Below are 21,410 nucleotides of genomic sequence, written 5' to 3'. Positions count from 1 at the left end.
CCCCATCATTGGTGTCAGTGGGGGGAATAGTGCCCCATCATTGGTGTCAGTGGGGGGAATAGTGCCCCATCATTGGTGTCAGTGGGGGGAATAGTGCCCCATCATTGGTGTCAGTGGGAGGAATAGTGCCCCATCATTGATGTCAGTGTGGTGGAGGGGGAAATAGTGCCCCATCTTTGGGGTCAGGGGGGGGAATAGTGCCCCATCGTTGGTGTCGGTGGGGGGAGGAATAGTGCCCCATCATTGGTGTCAGTGGGGGGAATAGTGCCCCATCATTGGTGTCAGTGGGAGGAATAGTGCCCCATCATTGATGTCAGTGTGGTGGAGGGGGAAATAGTGCCCCGTCTTTGGGGTCGGGGGGGGAATAGTGCCCCATCGTTGGTGTCGGTGGGGGGAGGAATAGTGCCCCATTCTTGGTGTCAGTGGGGGGAGGAATAGTGCCCCATCGTTGGTGTCAGTGGGGGGGAGGAATAGTGCCCCATCATTGGTGTCAGTGCGGGGGGGGAGGAAATAGTGCCCCATCATTGGTGTCAGTGGGAGAAATAGTGCCCCATCATTGGTGTCAGTGGGAGAAATAGTGCCCCATCATTGGTGTCAGTGGGAGAAATAGTGCCCCATCGTTGGTATTAGTCACACAAATGATGGGGCACTATTCCTCCCACTGACACCAATGATACTTACCTTGCTGACCCCTGCTCCAGCCTGGGCTCGCTCTCTCACTTACCTGTCAGCTGTCTTCCTTCTCTGGCCGCTCTCCTCTTCACTTACTCCGGCAGTTCCCTCGATCTTCTTAGATCTACGCGCGCTGCCGCTCGGCTCCTCCTCTCCAAGCTCCACCTCCTCGCCGGTGATTGGCCGCCTGTGTGCCTCTCCTGAGCTACAGTTCCGGTGGCCAATCAGCGGCGAGGAGGCGGTGTTGTTGAGGGATCCCGGAGGTGTGGCCAGGTGACAGGAGCAGCGTATCATCCCGCCCACACATCGACTGAGTCAGAGGAGCGGTGTCTCGGTTCCTAAGACCATCGGAAATATGTGTTTTCCGATGGTCTTAGGCGACCCCTGGGAAATGGTCGTTCGACCCCCAAAGGGGTCGCGACCCCCAGGTTGAGAACCGCTGGTATAGCACTTTATGTTGTTTCATTACACCGTGTGTCTGAGAATGTTGATACATTGTAACGTATAGGATTGTATGTTGATACATTGTACTGTATAGGATTGTATGTTGATACATTGTACTGTATAGGATTGTATGTTGATACATTGTAACGTATAGGATTGTATGTTGATACATTGTACTGTATAGGATTGTATACTGTTACATTGTACTGTATAGCACTTTATGTTGTTTCATTACACCGTGTGTCTCAGAATGTTGATACATTGTAACGTATTGCACTGCATGTACTGTCTATTTCAGTCTAAGGATCTATACAACAAGGTATACACATGACATTGGTGAATTATACGCTGCCACACGCTCATACATTGTACAGTACAGGAGGAGATCATTATTTGGAGTGGTGGGGTTTACATGGATGTAATATGATGCATTTTATGACATTTGGTTCCGGTGATCAGAATACAGAGTAGCCTGGACTCTGCCATGTTGTGTATTACACACTAGTATGTGCTGACTGTGTATTGTAAATGCAGCTTACGGAATACATGTCCTATAGAAGGCAGAAAATGATTTCATATCCTATGTAAAGTCCAGTACAATCTTTTATGTGATGAATAGAGGGGGGGGGGGAAAAAACAGGGCTCGTCCGGGATTTGAACCCGGGACCTCTCGCACCCAAAGCGAGAATCATACCCCTAGACCAACGAGCCAGCTGATAACACTCTAGATGTTCCAATCACATGACTCTACACTGGTAATATGAGCCAACATTCCTGCAGATGAGTCATCATGAAACTGAAGGCATATAGCACCAAGATCACACAGCTAAGAGCAGAGCTGAGCCCATCCTGGGAGGACTGGAAGCAGTGTGGGCTGTGTGTAGGACCCGCATGTGCTGGGAGGATGGGCCCCTTAAGGATGGCAGTACTGGTGCTCCTGATCCAGGAGTTACAAGGTAACCTTTGACTATCCAGTGTCCAGCACAAACCTTTCTCAGCTTCTTCCTCTCATTCTCTTTGGTAGCTTTCCACTACTGTCTACTAAGTTCCTGAAATTGAAGTCTTTTCAAGAAGCTCAATGGTGCTTTATTTCCTATTTTCTGGAATACATAATGTCCAAGGATGATCATTGAATGATAGGAGGGATTTGAGCAATAGTCCACCTGATCTAAGTGGTCCATGTAGAACATTTCTTTTACCATAATTGTATTGAGTAACGATAACATTAAACTGTAACCTGGATACTGAGGTTCAATGATGGGCGTTCCAAGATTATTACACATATGAGCAATAAGGATCTGAGGATGAAATACAAACCGGTTGGTGGAGTATATCTTCCAGTGGTTGAAAGTACTGGCAGTGGTGGAAAGGTATAGAAGAAATGTATAGGCACCAACAATGGAAGATTGAGAAAGAGAAGGTACCACCAATATCCAGGAGAAGAATATCACAGAATATCGTGAATGTATCATCGTCTGGTTCAGGAGCCACCAAGCATGGCTCTTGATTATGGGTCTGTAAGTCTTGGCAGTGGGTAAAAGAAGAGGAAGAAAAGAAGGTTGCCCCAATGAGGAGCCAAAAGATGGCTGAAATGAATAGCATAGGCTTGTTTCCATAGGTACGGTAACAAGAATGAGAATCGAGAGAGAAAGGCAGGAGAGACAAAAAGTGGAAGAGGAAGAGAATGGGTTTGTTGGGGGAGAAAGAGTAGAGGGCTTAGGTGGGGTCCAGAGGAAACCATGTAGAACATTTTCACAATTTTCAGTGCTTCTGCTCCTGATCCAGGAGATACAAGGTAACCTTTGACTGTCCAGTGTCCAGCACAAACCTTTCTCAGCTTCTTCCTTTCATTCTGTTTGGTAGCTTTCCACTACTGTCTACTAAGTTCCTGAAATTGAAGTCTTTTTAAGAAGCTCAATTGTATATTTCCTATTTTCTGGAATAAATAATGTCCAAGGATGATCACTGAATGATAGGAGGGATTTGAGCAATAGCCCGCCTGATCTAAGTGGTCCATGGAGAACATATCTTTTACCATAATTGTATTGAGTAAAGATAACAATAAAATGTAGGCTGGACAGGGGCGGACTGACCATTTGGAAACTCGGGCACTGCCCGAGGGCCCGGGGTCAGTAGGGGGCCCCATGAGATGCCCCTGGTACCTTTTTCATAGGCTTTTTTGAGTTTGGGCAAGGACACAGGGGCCCCATGATTCCCTATTGCCCGGGGGCCCCATGAGTTGTCAGTCCCCCCCGAAGCTGGATACTGAGGTTCAATGATGGGCGTTCCAAGATTATTACACATATGAGCAGTAAGGATCTGAGGCTGAAATACAAACCGGATGGTGGAGTACATCTTCCAGTGGTTGAAAGTATTGGCAGTGGTGGAAAGTTATAGAAGAAATGTGTAGGTGCCAACAATGGAAGATTGAGGAAGAGAAGGTACCACCAATATCCAGGAGAAGAATATCACAGAATATATCGTGAATGTATCATCGTCTGGTTTAGGAGCCACCAAGCAAGGCTCTTGATAATGGGTCTGTAAGTCTTGGCAGCAGGTAAAAGAAGGGGAAGACAGGAAGGTTGCCCCAATGGAGGAGCCATAAGATGGCCAAAAAGAATAGCATAGGCTTGTTTCCATAGGTACGGTAACAAGAATGAAAGCAGAGAGAGAGAAGCAGGAGAGACAAAAAGTGAAAGCGGAAGAGAATGGGTTTGTTGGGGGAGAAAGAGTACAGGGCTTAGGTGTGGTCGAGAGGGAACCATGTAGAACATTTTCACAATTTTCAGTGCTTCTGCTCCTAATCCAGGAGTTACAAGGTAACCTTTGACTGTCTATAAATTCCAGCACAAACCTTTCTTCCTCTGGCTCTATCTCAGATTTCTCCTCTCTCTCTATTTGGTAGTTTTCCACTACTGTCTTCTATGGTATTGAAACTGAAGTCTTTCCGAGAAGTTCAGTTGTGCTTGTTCTTCTTTTTTTGGAATGAATAAAGAATATCCACAAATGTAAGATGATCATTGACAGACAGGAGTGATTTGAGCAATGGTCTGACCAGGGGCGGACTGACAACTCATGGGGCCCCCGGGCAATAGGGGATCATGGGGCCCCTGTGTCCTTGGCCAAACTCAAAAAAGCCTATGAAAAAGGTACCAGGGGCATCTCATGGGGCCCCCTACTGACCCCGGGCCCTCGGGCAGTGCCCGAGTTTCCAAATGGTCAGTCCGCCCCTGGGTCTGACTGATCTAAGGGGTCCATGTAAAAAAAAACAGAATTTTAACTCAGTAAAGATAACATTAAAATGCAGGTTGGATACTGAGGTTCAATGAAGGTCATTGCAAGATTAATACACACGTTGAGCAATAAGGGTCAGAGGTTGAAATATAAACCAGTTGATGGAGTACATTTTCCAATGTAACGTTCTAGAAGAAATGTGTGCAAACCACTGATGACAGAATGAGGAATGGAAGGTACCAGGATATTGTGAATATATCATTGTATGATTTAGGGGCCATCAAACATGGCTCATGATAATTGGTTTGTGAATATTAGCTGCTGGTGAAAGAAAAAAGGAAGGAAGGTTGCCCCAGTGGAGGAACCAAAAGATGAACGTAAAGAGTAGAGGATTGGCTTGTTTCCGTAGGTACAGAAACAAGAAAGAGAAGAGCAGGAGGGACAAAAAGTGTAGCAGAGGGAGAGGAAGAGAGTAAGTAGATTGGCAGCAAAAGGGTAGGGGGGTTGGGTGGGGTTGAGCTGGAACCATATAGAAAACTTTCACCCAATCGCTGTTGTTCTCCCAAAACAAGCTGATGCCCTCCAAGGACGTACATGCTGGGGTGACCCAATTATGGTGAAGGGCCAGTAAGAAAGTAAGGAGGAGAACTAGGGTTGGCACTAATCAATTTTAAACCTGGACAGTCTAGTTTTTATAACCGCCATCCAGTTCTCTAAGGCAGGCCATACATGGGTTGAATTCCGAACGATTTTTCATCCGAAAATCGAAAACGTTGTTTGCTCGGTAATCCGATGGTGCCATCAATGATTTCGAAAATCGGTCGACCAAGTCATAAAGTTCACCCCATATAACAGGCGAAACTTCTGTCCTTCCAGGTCATGGCTCATGCGCATATTCTTTTCGGAAAAACGATCGTACGACTTGACCATCAGTGAGTCCAAAATCAGTCGTTTTTCATGAATTCTCCAACATGCCCGATCACCAAAAAGGGGAGGAACCACGAAAATCGGCAGGTGCCATTGACCCACTAACAGAGTGAAAATTGGTGGATTATTCTTAGGTCCGGTTTCGATTAAAAATCGGTTGAATTTCGACCCATGTATGGCCGGCATAAAGCAGAATTCCGGACAATTTTTTTTTGCCTGTGCAGTGGGGCTGTGCCTTCATTGCATGCTCATTTGCAGTAGGGGAGAGAACAATAGAAATATACTCACCTGATCCTCCCCACACACAAGACTGGTACCTTTGGCTTCTGCCCCCCACGGTCCAGAGGTATTGTAAATGATCTGTTCCTGATGTCAGCATGCTCACAGCAAGCTCCATGGACAGGAACAGACCACCGCTGGGCCATGAGGGAGCGCAGTTTTCTGGAGGATCAGCGGTTCAGGTGAGTATGGCTGATCCATGCAGTGGGGGCACAGCCACACTGCATGGTAAAAAAATAAAAATAAAAAATGGACCAGAGTTCTGCTTTAAAGTCTTATTCCCTGTGTAAGATTATGTGTTTGATTACCGAATTCCCTGGGTTGTTCATTATTGCTCCAAAATCTAATTTCTCTGTGTGGAGGCCCTCTTTTCCCACGTTTATACAGTATATGGCACTTCTACATTAGGTAGGTACACCATACAAAAGGGCATTTTTCATTCAGTTCAACCTGAGTGTGTGTGTGACTACTGTTTTCTATATCCCGGTACATTGTGTTCCCTAAGAAACACATCAAGTTTTGTGAACTAACAGATCTCGATAGCCCACCCCTGCTGCAGATACTACCTTCTTTGTGCTACTCGATACCCCGCGAAAACTAGATGTAGAACTACAACCAGGTGACGGTGCTTGGGTCCGACTTTTGGCCATGGGAGAAAGAAGAATGACATACTTCCCTCATACCCAGACAAATCAGGTATTTCAAGTAAAATTTTAATATCTTTATAATCTTCAGTCAACCTCAATATTGAGCTGCCCTCCTGTTTGCCACAAGATGTTCTCAGACTTCAGGGGTTGAATGACTCACAGGGTCACTCAACACAGAAGATGTAGGAAAGCCTGTGAGTAGAGGACATCATGGACCTGTCGACCTGAGTATGATGCCCTCATGTTGGCTCTCTGTATCATCTAGTGCTGCCCAACACTTAGAAAGGACCAAACATTAATAGGAACCAGCATGTTGAGTAACCATCCAGAAGACATGAGGAGTAAAAAAAAGGATAACATACTGCTGGGTGGAAGCGTAAGGGGGGAACACAGTTGTAAGGGAGGAGACATAGAGTTAAGAGTTGGGCTTTTACTCCAGCAGGTGTAAAAATGGTGTGTCCAGAGAACGCCAGGGAGGTAAGAATCAGCAATGATGGGGGTGGGCTATAGAGTAAACCTGTTACTCTGACATAGAGGTCTCTGCCCAGATCATCTCCCCACCAGGTCCATAAGGAGATGCAAGCCAGAAATCCTTTTTGCACTCCACAAAAAGGTAACTGAAAACGCAACTTAATGCCCAATATACCTTACGATGATAACAAGTGGTCCATTGTTACTGTGGTTGCTTTTGGGGCCTCGGTGCAAGGGTGTCGCTGTGTGGGTCTACATAGGGTTTGCAAAAAATGCTCACTTCCCATTCATTGCTCCATTTACCCTTCTTGAAAAATATTGAAGCTAGCTTGAAAAGGCAAGGATTCATTTCTATGCATTGACCCATCCAGCTAAACCAGTTGAGTCTGAGCTGGCCACCACATGCATGAAGGTATGAGTATTGGTGCATGACGCTGGTAGCAGTGGGAGCCATGGAGAACAGACATCTGAGCCTTTGTGGATTTTTCATTTATTCAAGCAGTTTTTGCATGGTGTGCAGGGACATGTTGTGCCTGCTATCTGTTAACAATGGGTGCTATATAGTCTCTTGGCTATCAAGGTGTATGGGGGCTTATGTTAGGGGTAATATGGTAAAGGGGGCTATTATTAGATGTGTGATGTAGGCTACTAGTCTGCAATGAAAAATGCTGGGTTCTGTAGAGAAAGGCAATGTGGTTGGGGCCTTCACATTTTGAACACGGCCTATGATATTTAGTTATGGCCCTGCCAATAGTATCTTGTAATGAACCTGAATGGGTGAAGGACAGGTTTGCTTGAATTCTATCTGCCAAGACTGTGAATTAACATTCCGACAAAGAACAATCCATGCTGAGGATACATTAATAAAATCCTCCCTTGAGAGCCATCAAACGGCACTTTGCTCTGCTGGTAGCTCTCTATACCAGCCTTTTTCAACCAGGGTGCCCAGGCACCCTGGAGTGCCTTGAGGTTTCTTCAGGAGTGCCTTGGCAAAATGTCTACAAATTGGCCAAAACTTGTATACAAGCTTGCCTTTTAGCTAAAAAAGCTACAGGTTTTCATTGTGCACCATTATGACCTTCTAGCTACCGGCATCTTGACAACCAATGACATCATCAGTTGATAAGGAGGATGTCGGTCTCCTGCACAGCATCCTTGTTTGACCCTCTATTACCCCTCTACACCAACACTGGGGTCACATTAACTGAGTGAAGGAGAGAAACTGAGGGAGAAGAGAAACACTGGAATACTGGTCATTACCGGAGTGCAAAAGTGTATTTGCTTTGGAAGAATAAATCACTTTGTTGGGCGACCTACATGTGTGGATGTTGTTGCATTTTAGAAACGGTTTTTAGAATGGGATGCCACAAGACTATCTATACTTTATAAGGGTGCCTCGGGACTGTCCATAATTTTAGAGGGTGCCTTGGCTTTGTCCATCATTTTAGAGGGTGCCTTGACTTTGTCCATCATTTTAGAGGGTGCCTTGACTTTGTCCATCATTTTAGAGGGTGCCTTGACTTTGTCCATAATTTTAGAGGGTGCCTTGACTTTGTCCATAATTTGAGAGGGTGCCTTGACCTTGTCCATAATTTTAGAGGGTGCCTTGACCTTGTCCATAATTTTAGAGGGTGCCTTGACTTTGTCCATAATTTTAGAGGGTGCCTGGACTTTGTCCATAATTTCAGAGGGTGCCTTGATTTTGTCCATCATTTTAGAGGGTGCCTTGGCTTTGTCCATCATTTTAGAGGGTGCCTTGGCTTTGTCCATCATTTTAGAGGGTTCCTTGACTTTGTCCATAATTTTAGAGGGTGCCTTGGCTTTATCCATCATTTTAGAGGGTGCCTTGACTTTGTCCATAATTTTAGAGGGTGCCTTGACTTTGTCCATAATTTTAGAGGGTGCGTTGACTTTGTCCATAATTTTAGAGGGTGCCTTGACTTTGTCCATCATTTTAGAGGGTGCCTTGACTTTGACCTTAATTTTGGAGGGTGCCTTGACTTTGTCCATCATTTTAGAGGGTGTCTTGACTTTGTCCATAATTTTAGAGGGTGTGTTGACTTTGTCCATAATTTTAGAGGGTGCGTTGACTTTGTCCATCATTTTAGAGGGTGCCTTGACTTTGACCTTAATTTTGGAGGGTGCCTTGACTCTGTCCATCATTTTAGAGGGTGCCTTGACTTTGTCCATAATTTTAGAGGGTGCCTTGACTTTGTCCTTAATTTTAGAGGGTGCCTTGACTTTGTCCATCATTTTAGAGGGTGCCTTGACTTTGTCCATCATTTTAGAGGGTGCCTTGACTAAAAAAAGGTTGAGAAACACTGCTCTATACCACCTGCTACTTACAGCTAACGTTCGGGTACCAACCAAAGTGTTGGGGTCATACGTCAGCTATGACATAATAATTGCCTGCAGACTGGAGGGTTCATTGACACAATAAGCCTTCAGCCTGCAGATGAAAACCGCCACTTCCAGACTTCAGTGGCCATCTATTTCATACTGTAATGGTCCGATACTATTACAGAACTGAAAAAAAAAAATAGAAACCTAATTTAAAAATGGAAGAAATACATTTACGTTTTTGCTCATTTGTCAACCTATAGTAATTTAAAAGAACATTTATTTTTTTCAACAGTGCACTAAGTAAAATTTTTATATGTCCCTGAAAAGTATAACAATATTTAGTTAGGCAAATCTGTTATTGTATGAATTTTCATTCACATTGTACTGTACTGACTGTATTTTAGTTGTAAATTGTTTTTATCTGTGACATTTTTATAATATAATCATATTGCAGTCTGGCCTAGTTTATAACTTCACCATACATTCCTATGGTACAAGGCAACATTCCCTTCTGTGTTCTAGCTTGGAGTGCAATGATTTCACAACATCTGAAAACCCCGAGCTCAAATTACTGCATGTGTACACACTTTTTATACCATGTTTTTATGGTCCCGTGATTTATGTGTGACTCTAAAACAAATCTAAATCATGTTTGTTCCATTCAAAACTAATGTGCTTTTCTCGTGATTTATTCTATTTAACCCCTTGCCTACCGGGCACTTATACCCCATCCTGCCCAGGCCAATTTTCAGCTTTCAGCGCTGTCACACTTTGAGTGACAATTGCACGGTCATGCAACACTGTACCCATATGACATTTTTTATCATTTTTTCACACAAATAGAGCTTTCTTTTGGTGGTATGTACTTGCCGCTGGGTGTTTTTTTAATTTTTGCGCTATAAACAAAAAAGAACAAAAAGTTTGAAAAAAAACTTTTTTCTTTGTTTGTATTATAAAATTTTGCAAACAGGTAATTTTTCTCCTTGATGAGGCTGCACTGATGGGCACTGATAGGCGGCACTGATGAGGTGGCACGGATAGGCAGCATTGATGGACACTGGTAGGCAGCACTGATAGGCGGCACTGATGAGGTGGCACTGATGATGCTGCACTGATAGTCGGCACTGATGGGCACTGATAGTCAGCACTGATGGGCACTGATGGGTGTCACTGACTGACGACACTGACTGGCGGCACTGCTGGGCACTGATGGGTGGCACTGCTTGGCACAGGTGGGTGGCACTACTAGGCACTGATGGGCACAGGTGGGCGGCACTGCTGGGCACTGATCATCAGTGCCCTGATGATCAGTGCCGATCCCTCCTCTGACAATTGGCAGTTATCGGCAGTACTTTCCGCACGCTGTGACAGTGTGAGGAAATTGCAGCCGACAACCAGCAACTGTATGTACTGGTGATCAGTGTGTCATTGGACATGGCTGATCACATGGTAAAAGGCTGCTGTGATTAGCTTTTTACCACATCACGTGATCAGCTGTGTCCATAGGACACAGTGATCACGGAGATCGCCAGGTGTGCGCACCTGGGGGCACGAGGGAGAGCGTGTTCTGGGAGGACGTCATATGACGCCCTCCCACAAGTGGCCGGCCGCGGTGAAGCTGTCATTCGGCTATCTGCGGTCGGCAAGTGGTTAAAGCAGTAATAAACCCAAAACCAACAATGTAATATATATACTGGTAACACACCTCCTGTATTAGAGTGCCCCCACTCTGGATGAAGGAGCACAGGGACCACAGCAGCCAGCTCCATTGTCAGTCTGGGGGAGGAAAGTGTAGTAGTACTAGCAGATTTAGATTCACTAACAAATTGAAGCCAAACACCAGTTCACACTGTAGTAATGCAAGCAGTTACAGCAACATTTTTTGCCTTTTGGGATAAAGGTTTTACATAAAAAAAGCTGACCTGGGGGTAAGCACCCCTGTCAGTGGTAAATGGTTTGTATCAACACTGTAACTGCTACATTTGCAGGAGAACATGTTCTTTTGAAAAACAACAGTTTTACTGACCAGATCAACAGAAGGAAAAAAAAGAAGAAAAAAGCCTAAAGAAGAAAACTAATGTGGCCACCACTTCTAAGAATTTGTAAGCTGCAATATAACAAATGCTTGCTTGCTAAATTAAAACTAGCTTATGCGTTCAATTCCTACTATATATATATATATATATATATATATAGTGAAGGAAATAAGTATTTGATCCCCTGCTGATTTTGAATGTTTGCCCACTCACAAAGAAATGATCGGTCTAAAAATCTAATGTTCGGTGTATTGTAACACTGAGAGACAGGATAGCAACAAAAAATTAAAAAGAAATGCATATCTAACAAATGATGACTGATTTGCATGTTCATGAGGGAAATAAGTATTTGATCCCCTATCATTCAGCAGGATTTCTGGCTACCAGGTGTCTTTCATACAGGTAACAAGCTGAGATTAGAAGCAGTCTCTTAAAGGGAGTGCTGCTAATCTCATTTTGTTACCTGTATAAAAGACACCTGTCCACAGGAGCAAACAAACCATCAGATTCCAAACTCTCCACCATGGCAAAGACCAAAGAGCTTTCCAAGGATGTCAGGGACAAGATTGTAGACCTACACAAGGCTGGACTGGGCTACCAAACTATCGCCAAGCAGCTTGGTGAGAAGGTGACAACAATTGGTGCAATCATTCGCAAATGGAAGAAACACAAAACAACTGTCAGTCTCCCTAGGTCTTTGCTGACCCTCTCAAAAGGGATTCTCTGGGGATCCCAGCCGCCCGTGTAAGTAACACCTTACAATCAAGTAAGACAAACAAGAGAATGAAGTGGTTAATTTTTACTGAAATTCTTTTGTATTTATGTCAATGTGATCTAGTTTATTTGACACCAACATTCCCTTGTTATTTAATTCCATTGACACCATAATGGGGTATTTTTACTCCCAAGGACACCAATGATGGGACTTATTTTACCCCCACCTTCTCTTCAGTGTACCCCAAGGTCCTATTTTGTCTAAAAAGTAGCAAAGTGTAGCGGGAAAGGCGTGACAGTATACCCCATATCCATTTTAGTAACCATGGCCCCTCTTTTATTTAGCCATGCCCGTGTCATTTTTATTCTCAGACACTTCTAAGTGACCCTTCTAATTAGTTCCAAATGTTGGAACTATTAGTTATGAAAATGGGTGTCCCCTATGGCAAAACAACCTCCCTATTTTGAGGACCAAATTTTGGGTTTTGGTGACAATGGTCACCAGAACAAAAAGAGGGCTTAGCAGGGACACAAAGTGCAATACAAAATTTGACAGAGGGTTTACCCCAGGGGTGGACTGACAACACATGGGACCCCTGAGCAATAGGGGATCATGGGGCCCCTGTATCCTTGCCCAAACTCAAAAAAGCCTATGACAAAGGTACCAGGGGCATATCATGAGGCCCCCTACTGACCCCGGGCCCTCGGGCAGTGCCCGAGTTTCCAAATGGTCAGTCCGCCCCTGGTTTATCCACTCAGTTCTCTATCCAAAACTAAAAAACAGGTTTCCTCTGCAAATACATTCTCAACCTTTTTTTATAGCCTCTCAACTTTTATTACATGAAGGAACCCTTGAAATATAATTCTGATCTCAGGGAACCCTTCTAATAATTTCTATATTGACTACAGCTCACTGTACGTTACTGTGTTGATCAGTAAGAAGAATTCTCTTTGTATTTATAGTCTTTGGAAAGAATCCCCCTCTTTACAGATAGCTAAAAAGATCATTAGTGTTGGTGGGAACTTATCTGAGATGCAGAAAGTTTGGCTTGCTGAAGGAACCTCTAGCAAAATCTAGAGGAACTCTAAGGTTCCACGAAATCCTGGTTGACAAAGGATGCTTTAAACTGTAAATATGTTAACCAGTTTACATATATAAGCATATATTAACATGGACAAGCCCTGTGGCTAAGCAATAGTTGACTGATGCCTTTACGATTCTGTTAATGGGACATGGGATCCCTCTCAGAGCAGAATATGCCCTCCTCTATGTCAGGACACCTAATCCTTTCAAGGTTCAGTTCCAACATATGATCCATGTCCTAACTGCCACTTAACAGCCGATGGGCGAAGCATGGAAAATTTCCACTCATTTGATAGTTGAAACCAATTCTAGAATCATACAGATTGTGCTTTATTGAAAAGTGGAAGCCAGATGGTCTAACGCAATGCAAAAATACTCCGTATATGGTACTCCTGGTTTACACACTTCCTCCCTGATGGAGATGAAGCGGGCCTGCTAGGTCCTTAGGTTCAGTCCAACCCCCTTGTCATCTGTTCTTACCTTCCCTCAAAATAACTAACCTCAGTCCCACTTCCCTCTTTTTTTTCTTCTTTTCTATTCTGCCCTGGAACTTCATGAGACACCATGTCCTAACTGCCGCTTAACAGACGATGGGCGAAGCATGGCAAATTTCCACTCGTTTGATAGTTGAAACCAATTCTAGAATCATACAGATTGTGCTTTATTGAAAAGTGGAAGCCAGATGGTCCAACACAATGCAAAAATACTCCGTATTTGGTACTCCTGGTTTACACACTTCCTCCCTGATGGAGATGAAGCAGGCCTGCTAGGTCTTTAGGTTCAGTCCAACCCCATCATTCGTTCTTACCTTGCCTCGAAATAACTAACCTCAGTCCCACTTCCCCCTTTTTTTTCTTCTTTTCTATTCTGCCCTGGAGCTTCATGAGTCTACCCGGGTAAATCTAGACCAATCAACCAACAACTTGTAACTCCTTTTCTTTTGTTTCTATCAACCTAAACAGTAATGACGTGTACATTTACTTATGACCCATCTCCCAATAGGTCAAGTTGGTTCCCTATATTGTGATACTCTTCAATTCCTGTTGATGCTCAGAACCCTATACTGTTCATAATGAAATGTAAAACTTAATCAAAAACTATTGAACCGTAAGCCTATATTACCTAGTATTAAACAGGACTCCCCATAGCCTATAAATTGGCTTCAATCAAGTCCTTGGAAAGCCGTCACTCAAATCCTAAGCAATTTCTATTGAGTTTTTTGCACCATTGGAAGAAAGCCATCTGGTTCTTTTTGGAAGACAATATACATTTTAAAGGAAGCCAGCTAATTCTGATCATGATTGGATGAGGAAGTCAGCACACAGGAGAGTATGATGTGCTCCTAGTGTGGGGTCTGGAGTGAAGACCCTGCTTGATTTGGATGCCAGTCACCACAAGCAGCAATATCGGGAGCCGGCATTACATATTATTGTGTTTATTTGGATATTATAGAACACTCTACATTATACAAATGTGCCTTGTTTTCTTTTGTGCTTTCCAGTATACTGAGTGCTCCACTCTTCCAAAGTAAAAGTCCAATGTTGGGACTGTTTAGACTTTTTGGAGCTTGGAGCTTACAATCTAAGAGATTCATACATACAGAGGTGTATTTACCACAAGGCAAACAAGACATTTGCCTAGGGCGGCATCTTTCAGGGGGGCAGCAGCATGTTTCAGGGGGTGTCAAGGTCCTACCTTTCCTCAGACCTTGTGCTGCTCCATGTGCTGGCATCCATCTTAGGTGTCTGCAAAGCATTGTGGGATCCTTTATGCTTTCAGCTCTCTGCGGCTCCTCCCCCGGGAGGTGGCGGCTTATCACATATAAGTCTGCTGTTTGTGGCTGTCCATTGCATTCCTGTCCTGTCTGTTGCACAACAGCAAGCTCCTGTTTTGCTACTCATTGCTTTCCTGGATACCGTATCGGCTTTGGCTAAGACTCCTCCTAGCTTCTGACCCCGGCTCTGGCGACCATTCTTCCTGGCTCTTGACCCCGGCTTTGGCAACGATTTCCGCTGTTGGACTTGCCTTATTTTTATAATAATAATTGGACTTGTCTTATTTTTATATTAATAAACCTACCTTTAATTGCACCTCCTTGTGTGTCTGGCTCCTCGCTCCCTGACAGGGGGGCAGCGCCGCCCCCCTGAAAGAAGGGATGGAGGAAGGGACGTAGCACGGGGACCAGGTGGGATCTGAGAGAGGCTGTGGGCTGCTTGATGGTGTATGCAGAGCCTGACTCTTGTTCCCGGGGACTTCCGGAGCTGTGAAGGTGAGTGTCTTATCTCTTCCCGGGGTGGGGGATTGCCAGTGTATGAGGGGCGGTGGTAGTGGAAGGCTCTCTCAGGTGGTGGTGGTGGGGGGCTGAGGTGTTGTTGGTGAATGTCAGGCTCTCTTCGTGGGGGAGGGAGGTGTTGGTCGGTGTCAGGGTCTTTCCATGAAGGGGGGGGGCAGTTTTTGTGTTGCCTAGGGCAGCATGAAACCAAAATACACCACTGCATACATACACATACTAGGGCCAATTTGGACAGGATCCAATTAATCTACCGCCATGTCTTTGGAGTGTGGGAGGAAACTGGAGTACCTGGGGGAAACCAATACAGGCACAGGGAGAACATGCAAACTCCAGGCAGGTGGTGCCATGGTTGGGATTATGAACCAACAACCCTAGTGCTGTCAGGTGGAAGTGCTAACCATTTAGCCACTGTGCTGCCCATATTATGTGATGTAAACAGGGGCGGATTGACAACTCATGGGGCTCCCGGGCAATAGGGGATCATGGGGCCCCTGTGTCCTTGCCCAAACTCAAAAAAGCCTATGAAAAAGGTACCAGGGGCATCTCATGGGGCCCCCTACTGACCTCCCGGGCAATAGGGGATCATGGGGCCCCTGTGTCCTTGCCCAAACTCAAAAAAGCCTATGAAAAAGTTACCAGGGGTATCTCATGGGGCCCCCTATGGACCCCGGGCCCTCGGGCAGTGCCCAGGTTTCCAAATGGTCAGTCCACCCCTGGATGTAAGTATCCTAGGAGGTTGCTTGTGGGAATAGTCAGAGGGAGGTCCAATTCAGGTTAGGACTGAAAGGCTCGGCAGACCAGCTCTCTGGAACTTCCCCCTGCTCTAGAATTTTGGAATCTAGAAGCAGTGGGAGGGAGTGAGGAGTGGCTGGTCTGCACTCTCAGGGGATCCTGGCCAATCCCCAACAGGAGGCTTGGCATGGGGCCAAGACAGCCCTTAAGAGTGACAGAGCCTGCTCAGCAGCAGGAGAGTTCTGGTAGAGGATGGTGTGAGAGGCTGAAGAGCAGGAGCCTGGGAGGAGGACCCAAAACTCAGCAACTCCTATGGGGGTAGTGCTACACTTTTTTTTGCATCTCAATACTGCTAAAAAAGATTGACATTTTTTAAATTTAAATTTATATCAGATTTTAGCGATTGAATTTACATTTACTATAACCCTCCCTTTCCTAAATTCTAAATACTTAATATTTAGGTCTTGTTCACACCATATGCAGTGACTGATGTTTTTATGCACCTGATTAACTCCAGTGACTGCAAGAGCACATAGAGTACAACTGTTTTCCATGTGCCCTGTTCAAATTACAACACTGCCTTTAAATGGGATGCAGTGCGTTGTGGAAGATGCAGACAGGCTGCATTTTTCTGCTCAGCTGAAGTCACCTTCTTTTTCCGCACCCCTGTGTTGCCTAGAAATGAATATCAAGTAACTTTAACATGTTGATAGAACATGTAGGTGTGTAAAGTGATTCCACATCTATCCCTATGAATAATTATTAACTCTCCACTAGCCAGTGAAGTGACTGACCTCAGGTGATACAAAGAGATGAAACAAATCCTCCTACAAACATTGGACTTGTTTATCTGTAGCCCTATCTTCTCTACATCCATATCAAAGTTCAAAATTGATAAAGCTTGTCTGAGCTGTCAGAAGAAGAAGGCGTAGAGCTTAAATTACACACTGCAGAGCTCAGTGAGGAGAGCTCTGAGGGCTGATTGGGGGGACACACCCCCTTCACACAGCACACAGGAGCAGAGCTGAGGCTGAGGCTGTCAATCACAGGCTGTGTGTTGGAGATCCCTTCCCTGTCACCTTTTTTCTCTTGGTGTCAGAAAAACTTGTCAGAACAGACTCATGCAGAGGAACGAGGTAGCAGACAGAAATTACACTTAGGGTGTTATTTAGTGAAATGGGAGAGCGCAAAATCTGGTGGAACTCTGCATAGAAACCAATTGGCTTAAAGGTTTTATTGTCAAAGCTTAATAGAACAAGCTGAAGTTAGAAGCTGATTGGCTACCAAGCACAGCTGCACCAGATTCTGAGTGCTCCAGTTTTAGCAAATCAACCCCTTAGTGCTGTGCATTGAGACAAGTACATACTGTAGAAGTGTAGCACTGCCTCCTTAGGAGTTTTGGGTCCCCCTATAGTCTTGCACAGCCAGGAAACATGCATTTTCACATTAACTTCCATCCAGGAGACAGTGACCAGTACTTGAGCTTGTGTTTTGTATTTTATTAGGGGATTTGAACTGGGATAGGGTTGGGGATGTACGGGATGCCCAATGGAACTGTGAAGGTGAGGACAACTTCCTGGAACTATATACAAGTTCCTTGAAACAGCAAAATCCTCTTCTTGGGGAGCTAGCTTGTGTCTGTACCACCCCAGACCCTACATACTCCTTATACAGCTGTTCTGGGTGAATCCCTGAGCAGAGGATCCAGTGACTGCCACTTTAAGGTAAGACAGTCCCGGGTAGTTGCTATCTGGTTTCCCACTAGAGTGCTCCTTCCCCTATCTGTCCCAGGGGGTGCAAGTCTATTCACTTAGTTTTTTTCCTGTGTTGCTGGTGTGTCGGTGGCTACTACTAGGCCTTCTAGCTGGGCCGCTCCTTCCCTGCCACACAGGTGTTTTTTTCTCAGGGGGCCGGTTAAGTCCCAAGCTTTCCTCCTCCCAAGATCCTCTTGCCTGTAGGTGAGCCCATCTCTATCTGGGCCCCCTCCCAGGCCCCTGCTCTCCAGCCTCACATCCTCTCCATCTTCCACCCAATCTCTCCTCCAACTTTCCCCTTGCTGAGCAGGCTCAGTTACTCTTAAATGCTGTCCAGGCCCCTTGCCAAGCCTTCTGTTGGGGATTGTCCAGAATCCTACAAGACTACAGACCAGTCACTCCTCCTGTCTGTCCACTGCTTCTAGATCTTTCTCCAAAGTCCTAGAGCAGGGGGGAAATTCCAGAGCAATTATCTGCAGGGCCTCTCAGCTCTGACCCAAATTTGACCCACCTGGTTATTGAACTCAAGCTACTACTCAGCCTCTATCTAACAATTAAAGCTAGACCTCCCATTAGCTCACTAGGAGGGTGCTACAGATGGATATGCCTTTTATATTTTATGTCTGAGGTTTACAACCACTTCAGCTCTTATTATTTCCATACCCACTCCAGTGGGCCAATAATTGTCAAAACAATTGGTGACCTGAGGGTCTGGTACCATGTTTGTGGATTTTTTTGGATAATGTCTTTTCTGCCCACCATATGGGTCAACCTAATGTTCTGATAATTTACAATTAGATCTCAACTGAAGCTCTACAGTGTCTGTTTGGTCCTTCTCCACAGTACCAAGATGTCCTCTTCTGTATTTGTGGAGCCACAGATACCTGCAGCTTCGATACACAGCTGTCTTTTTAGAAAGAAAAGCATTGGAAGTAATTGACGAGGAAAGAATATATGCCGATATGTCCACCAATGGCAGTGATCTCAAACAATCTCATATGACATGTCCCAGTCTCTGATGGCCTCCAACCACACCTAGCCGCTGACCATCTCCAGCAGTATGTTAGCATCATATGAAAGTATTCTGTTTCATTAATGATGCTGAATATGATATGGAGTCCCCCTGGGGACATCAAAGGCATTTGCCATCCCCTAGGTTAAGTAATCTGACCACCACTGGTCTATAACATGTGCATAGTGCAGGGAAAGAAAACATGAACTTGTGGGTATCTATGATTACAGATCTCTACAAATGTTTTTAATTTTTTTTGTCAGAATCTAGTTCTAGCAGTTTATTAGGGAGCAGAAGATTTTGCAGGGTGGGATGAAGGACATCAGTATGACTTTGCAGGGTGGGATGAAGGACATCAGTATGACTTTGCAGGGTGGGATGAAGGACATCAGTATGACTTTGCAGGGTGGGATGAAGGACATCAGTATGACTTTGCAGGGTGGGATGAAGGACATCAGTATGACTTTGCAGGGTGGGATGAAGGACATCAGTATGACTTTGCAGGGTGGGATGAAGGACATCAGTATGACTTTGCAGGGTGGGATGAAGGACATCAGTATGACTTTGCAGGGTGGGATGAAGGACATCAGTATGAGTTTGCAGGGTGGGATGAAGGACATCAGTATGACTTTGCAGGGTGGGATGAAGGACATCAGTATGACTTTGCGGGGTGGGATGAAGGACATCAGTATGAAGACTGGTGAAGATCAAAGGTAAGTTATAAAATGGACACCATAGGCCACATAACCAACTGCAAGTCAGGTAAATTGTTTTATGGAAAGAGGAAGATCTGAAAATATCAGTGATTTAGACTGACACTTCTCAATGTTTTATTAGAAATAGCACCCCAAAATCTTGAGGCACCCCAGGCAAAGATTGTGTCCTTCCATCACATCAGAAGCTCCTCCTTTCACATCAGAGACCCCTGTTCACATTAGAGTTTTCCAATCTATTCCCCTTTCACATCATATCCTCAATCCTACCCCTTTCCCAACATAGTCCTCAGCCCCCCCATTTAAATCAGAGTACTTAGTCCCCATCCCTCCTTCACATCAAAGTCCTCAGTTCTCCTTTTTTAAACTAAAGTCCTCATCCCCCCACCCTTCACCCCACTATTTAAGAGTCCTTAGCCCCCACTTTCACATCAGAGCCCTCAGCTGGCCCCTCTGTGCTTTGGAAATGCTGTGCAAAAATTTTGGATGCAGCACAACACCCCCGATGAGCCTAGCAGGCACCCTGCATGAGAAATGTATAGATTTAGACAACTCTTAACATTGTGTCAAACCTAAAGTGTTTGTGAACTCTAAAATCTATTTTTGGTATGTCTGGTATCCAGGGGCGGACTGACAACTCATCGGGCCCCCGGGCAATAGGAGATCATGGGGCCCCTGTGTCCTTGCCCAAACTCAAAAAAGCCTATGAAAAAGGTACCAGGGGCATCTCATGGGGCCCCCTACTGACCCCGGGCCCTCGGGCAGTGCCCGAGTTTCCAAATGGTCAGTCCGTCCCTGCTGGTATCAAACCTAACTGTATGCAGTTATCGTAAGGTAATATTTCTTGGTGACTATGTTGAAAAATGTCAAGAAATCCTGCCAGTAGCAGCTCTTCCTGTTCTTGGTTGACAACGTTACATTGCTATCATTCAGTTAACAGCAGGGGCGGACTGACCATTCGAGCACTCGGGCACTGCTCGAGGGCCCGGGGTCAGTAGGGGGCCCCATGAAATGCCCCTGGTACCTTTTTTATAAGCTTTTTTTGGGTGTGCTTTGAGTGTGGGCAAGGACATAGGGGTCCCATGATCCCCTATTGCCCGGGGGCCCCATGAGTTGTCAGTCCGCCCCTGGTTAACAGAGTTGTCAGCATGCCATGCAAACACTTCCAGTTGGCCAATAAACGACTTATCTGATAGACCTACTAGGCAGCCAACAGCCAAATGAAGGAATGCATATTGCAGGCTGACAACGCTACTGCTAGTTGCAAGGCAATGGCTTAGTGTTGTTAGCTTACAACAGGAAGTCCAGTTACTGGCAGGATCTCCAGGCAATAAAACATTTTAAAAGATTTAAAAATATTATTTGCTTAATATTTGCTTATTTTTTTAGTTTTGAATGGAGTGGAGCAGTAACAGAACACCTGTCAGGTTTTTATTACGGTCTTCACCCCCATTAATGAGACTTACCCCCTCTATTTGATAGTGTTTTTTTGGGGTGTTACCAAAACATTAATAGAGGGGAAATTTTCCAAAGAAAACACTAGTTCTGGTAATAACCAAGGATTAAAAATAAACAGGTTGCGCACACACCTAGTGCATTATCCAAGGTTCAGTCAAAGGTATAAAAGACAAAAACATACTCAGGGGCGGACTGACAACTCATGGGGCCCCCCGGGCAATAGGGGATCATGGGGCCCCTGTGTTCTTGCCCAAACTCAAAAAAGCCTATGAAAAAGGTACCAGGGGCATCTCTTGGGGCCTTCTACTGACCCTGGGCCCTCGGGCAGTGCCCGAGTTTCCAAATGGTCAGTCCGCCCCTGAACATACTCACAGACGAAGCATGTATAAAAATCTTTTGCATTATGAAGATGGCCACAACGGCAAGCAAGGTGTTCCAACTGTCAGTGCGGTCACATGGCTGACACGTTTCGGGGACGAGTCCCTTTCCTCAGAGCAGCTGACCAGCCTCTTGGACTAGTACAGATGTGTAGTGGATAGGAGGACCAATGCTTTGAACAACGTTGCTGCTGTACTTGTAATGGATCACTTGTAAGGG

At 45.1% G+C, this 21,410-nt stretch overlaps 1 protein-coding gene and 1 non-coding gene across 2 annotated transcripts in view; one reads left to right on the top strand and one right to left on the bottom strand.

Annotated features, from left to right (window-relative positions):
• Positions 1–1,755: 1,755 nt before the first annotated feature.
• TRNAP-UGG (transfer RNA proline (anticodon UGG)) lies at positions 1,756–1,827 on the bottom strand. The gene has a single exon. It is a non-coding gene; the product is annotated as a tRNA-Pro (tRNA).
• A 110-nt stretch (positions 1,828–1,937) lies between these two features.
• Positions 1,938–21,410, top strand: part of LOC149437485 (myelin-oligodendrocyte glycoprotein-like) — a 47,665-nt gene continuing 28,192 nt past the window's right edge. The window contains exon 1 of the mRNA XM_089660906.1: positions 1,938–2,072. Within this exon, the coding sequence (XP_089517032.1) occupies positions 2,021–2,072 (52 nt within the window). The 5' untranslated portion in view covers positions 1,938–2,020. The remainder of the gene's footprint in view (positions 2,073–21,410) is intronic.

Source organism: Staurois parvus, unplaced genomic scaffold (genome assembly GCF_062004578.1).
Source record: "Staurois parvus isolate SC_StPar_1 unplaced genomic scaffold, SC_StPar_1.0 ptg001287l, whole genome shotgun sequence".
NCBI lineage: Eukaryota > Metazoa > Chordata > Amphibia > Anura > Ranidae > Staurois > Staurois parvus.
Note: the sequence above shows the minus strand (reverse complement) of the source record. Positions and strands in the feature narration are given on the sequence as shown.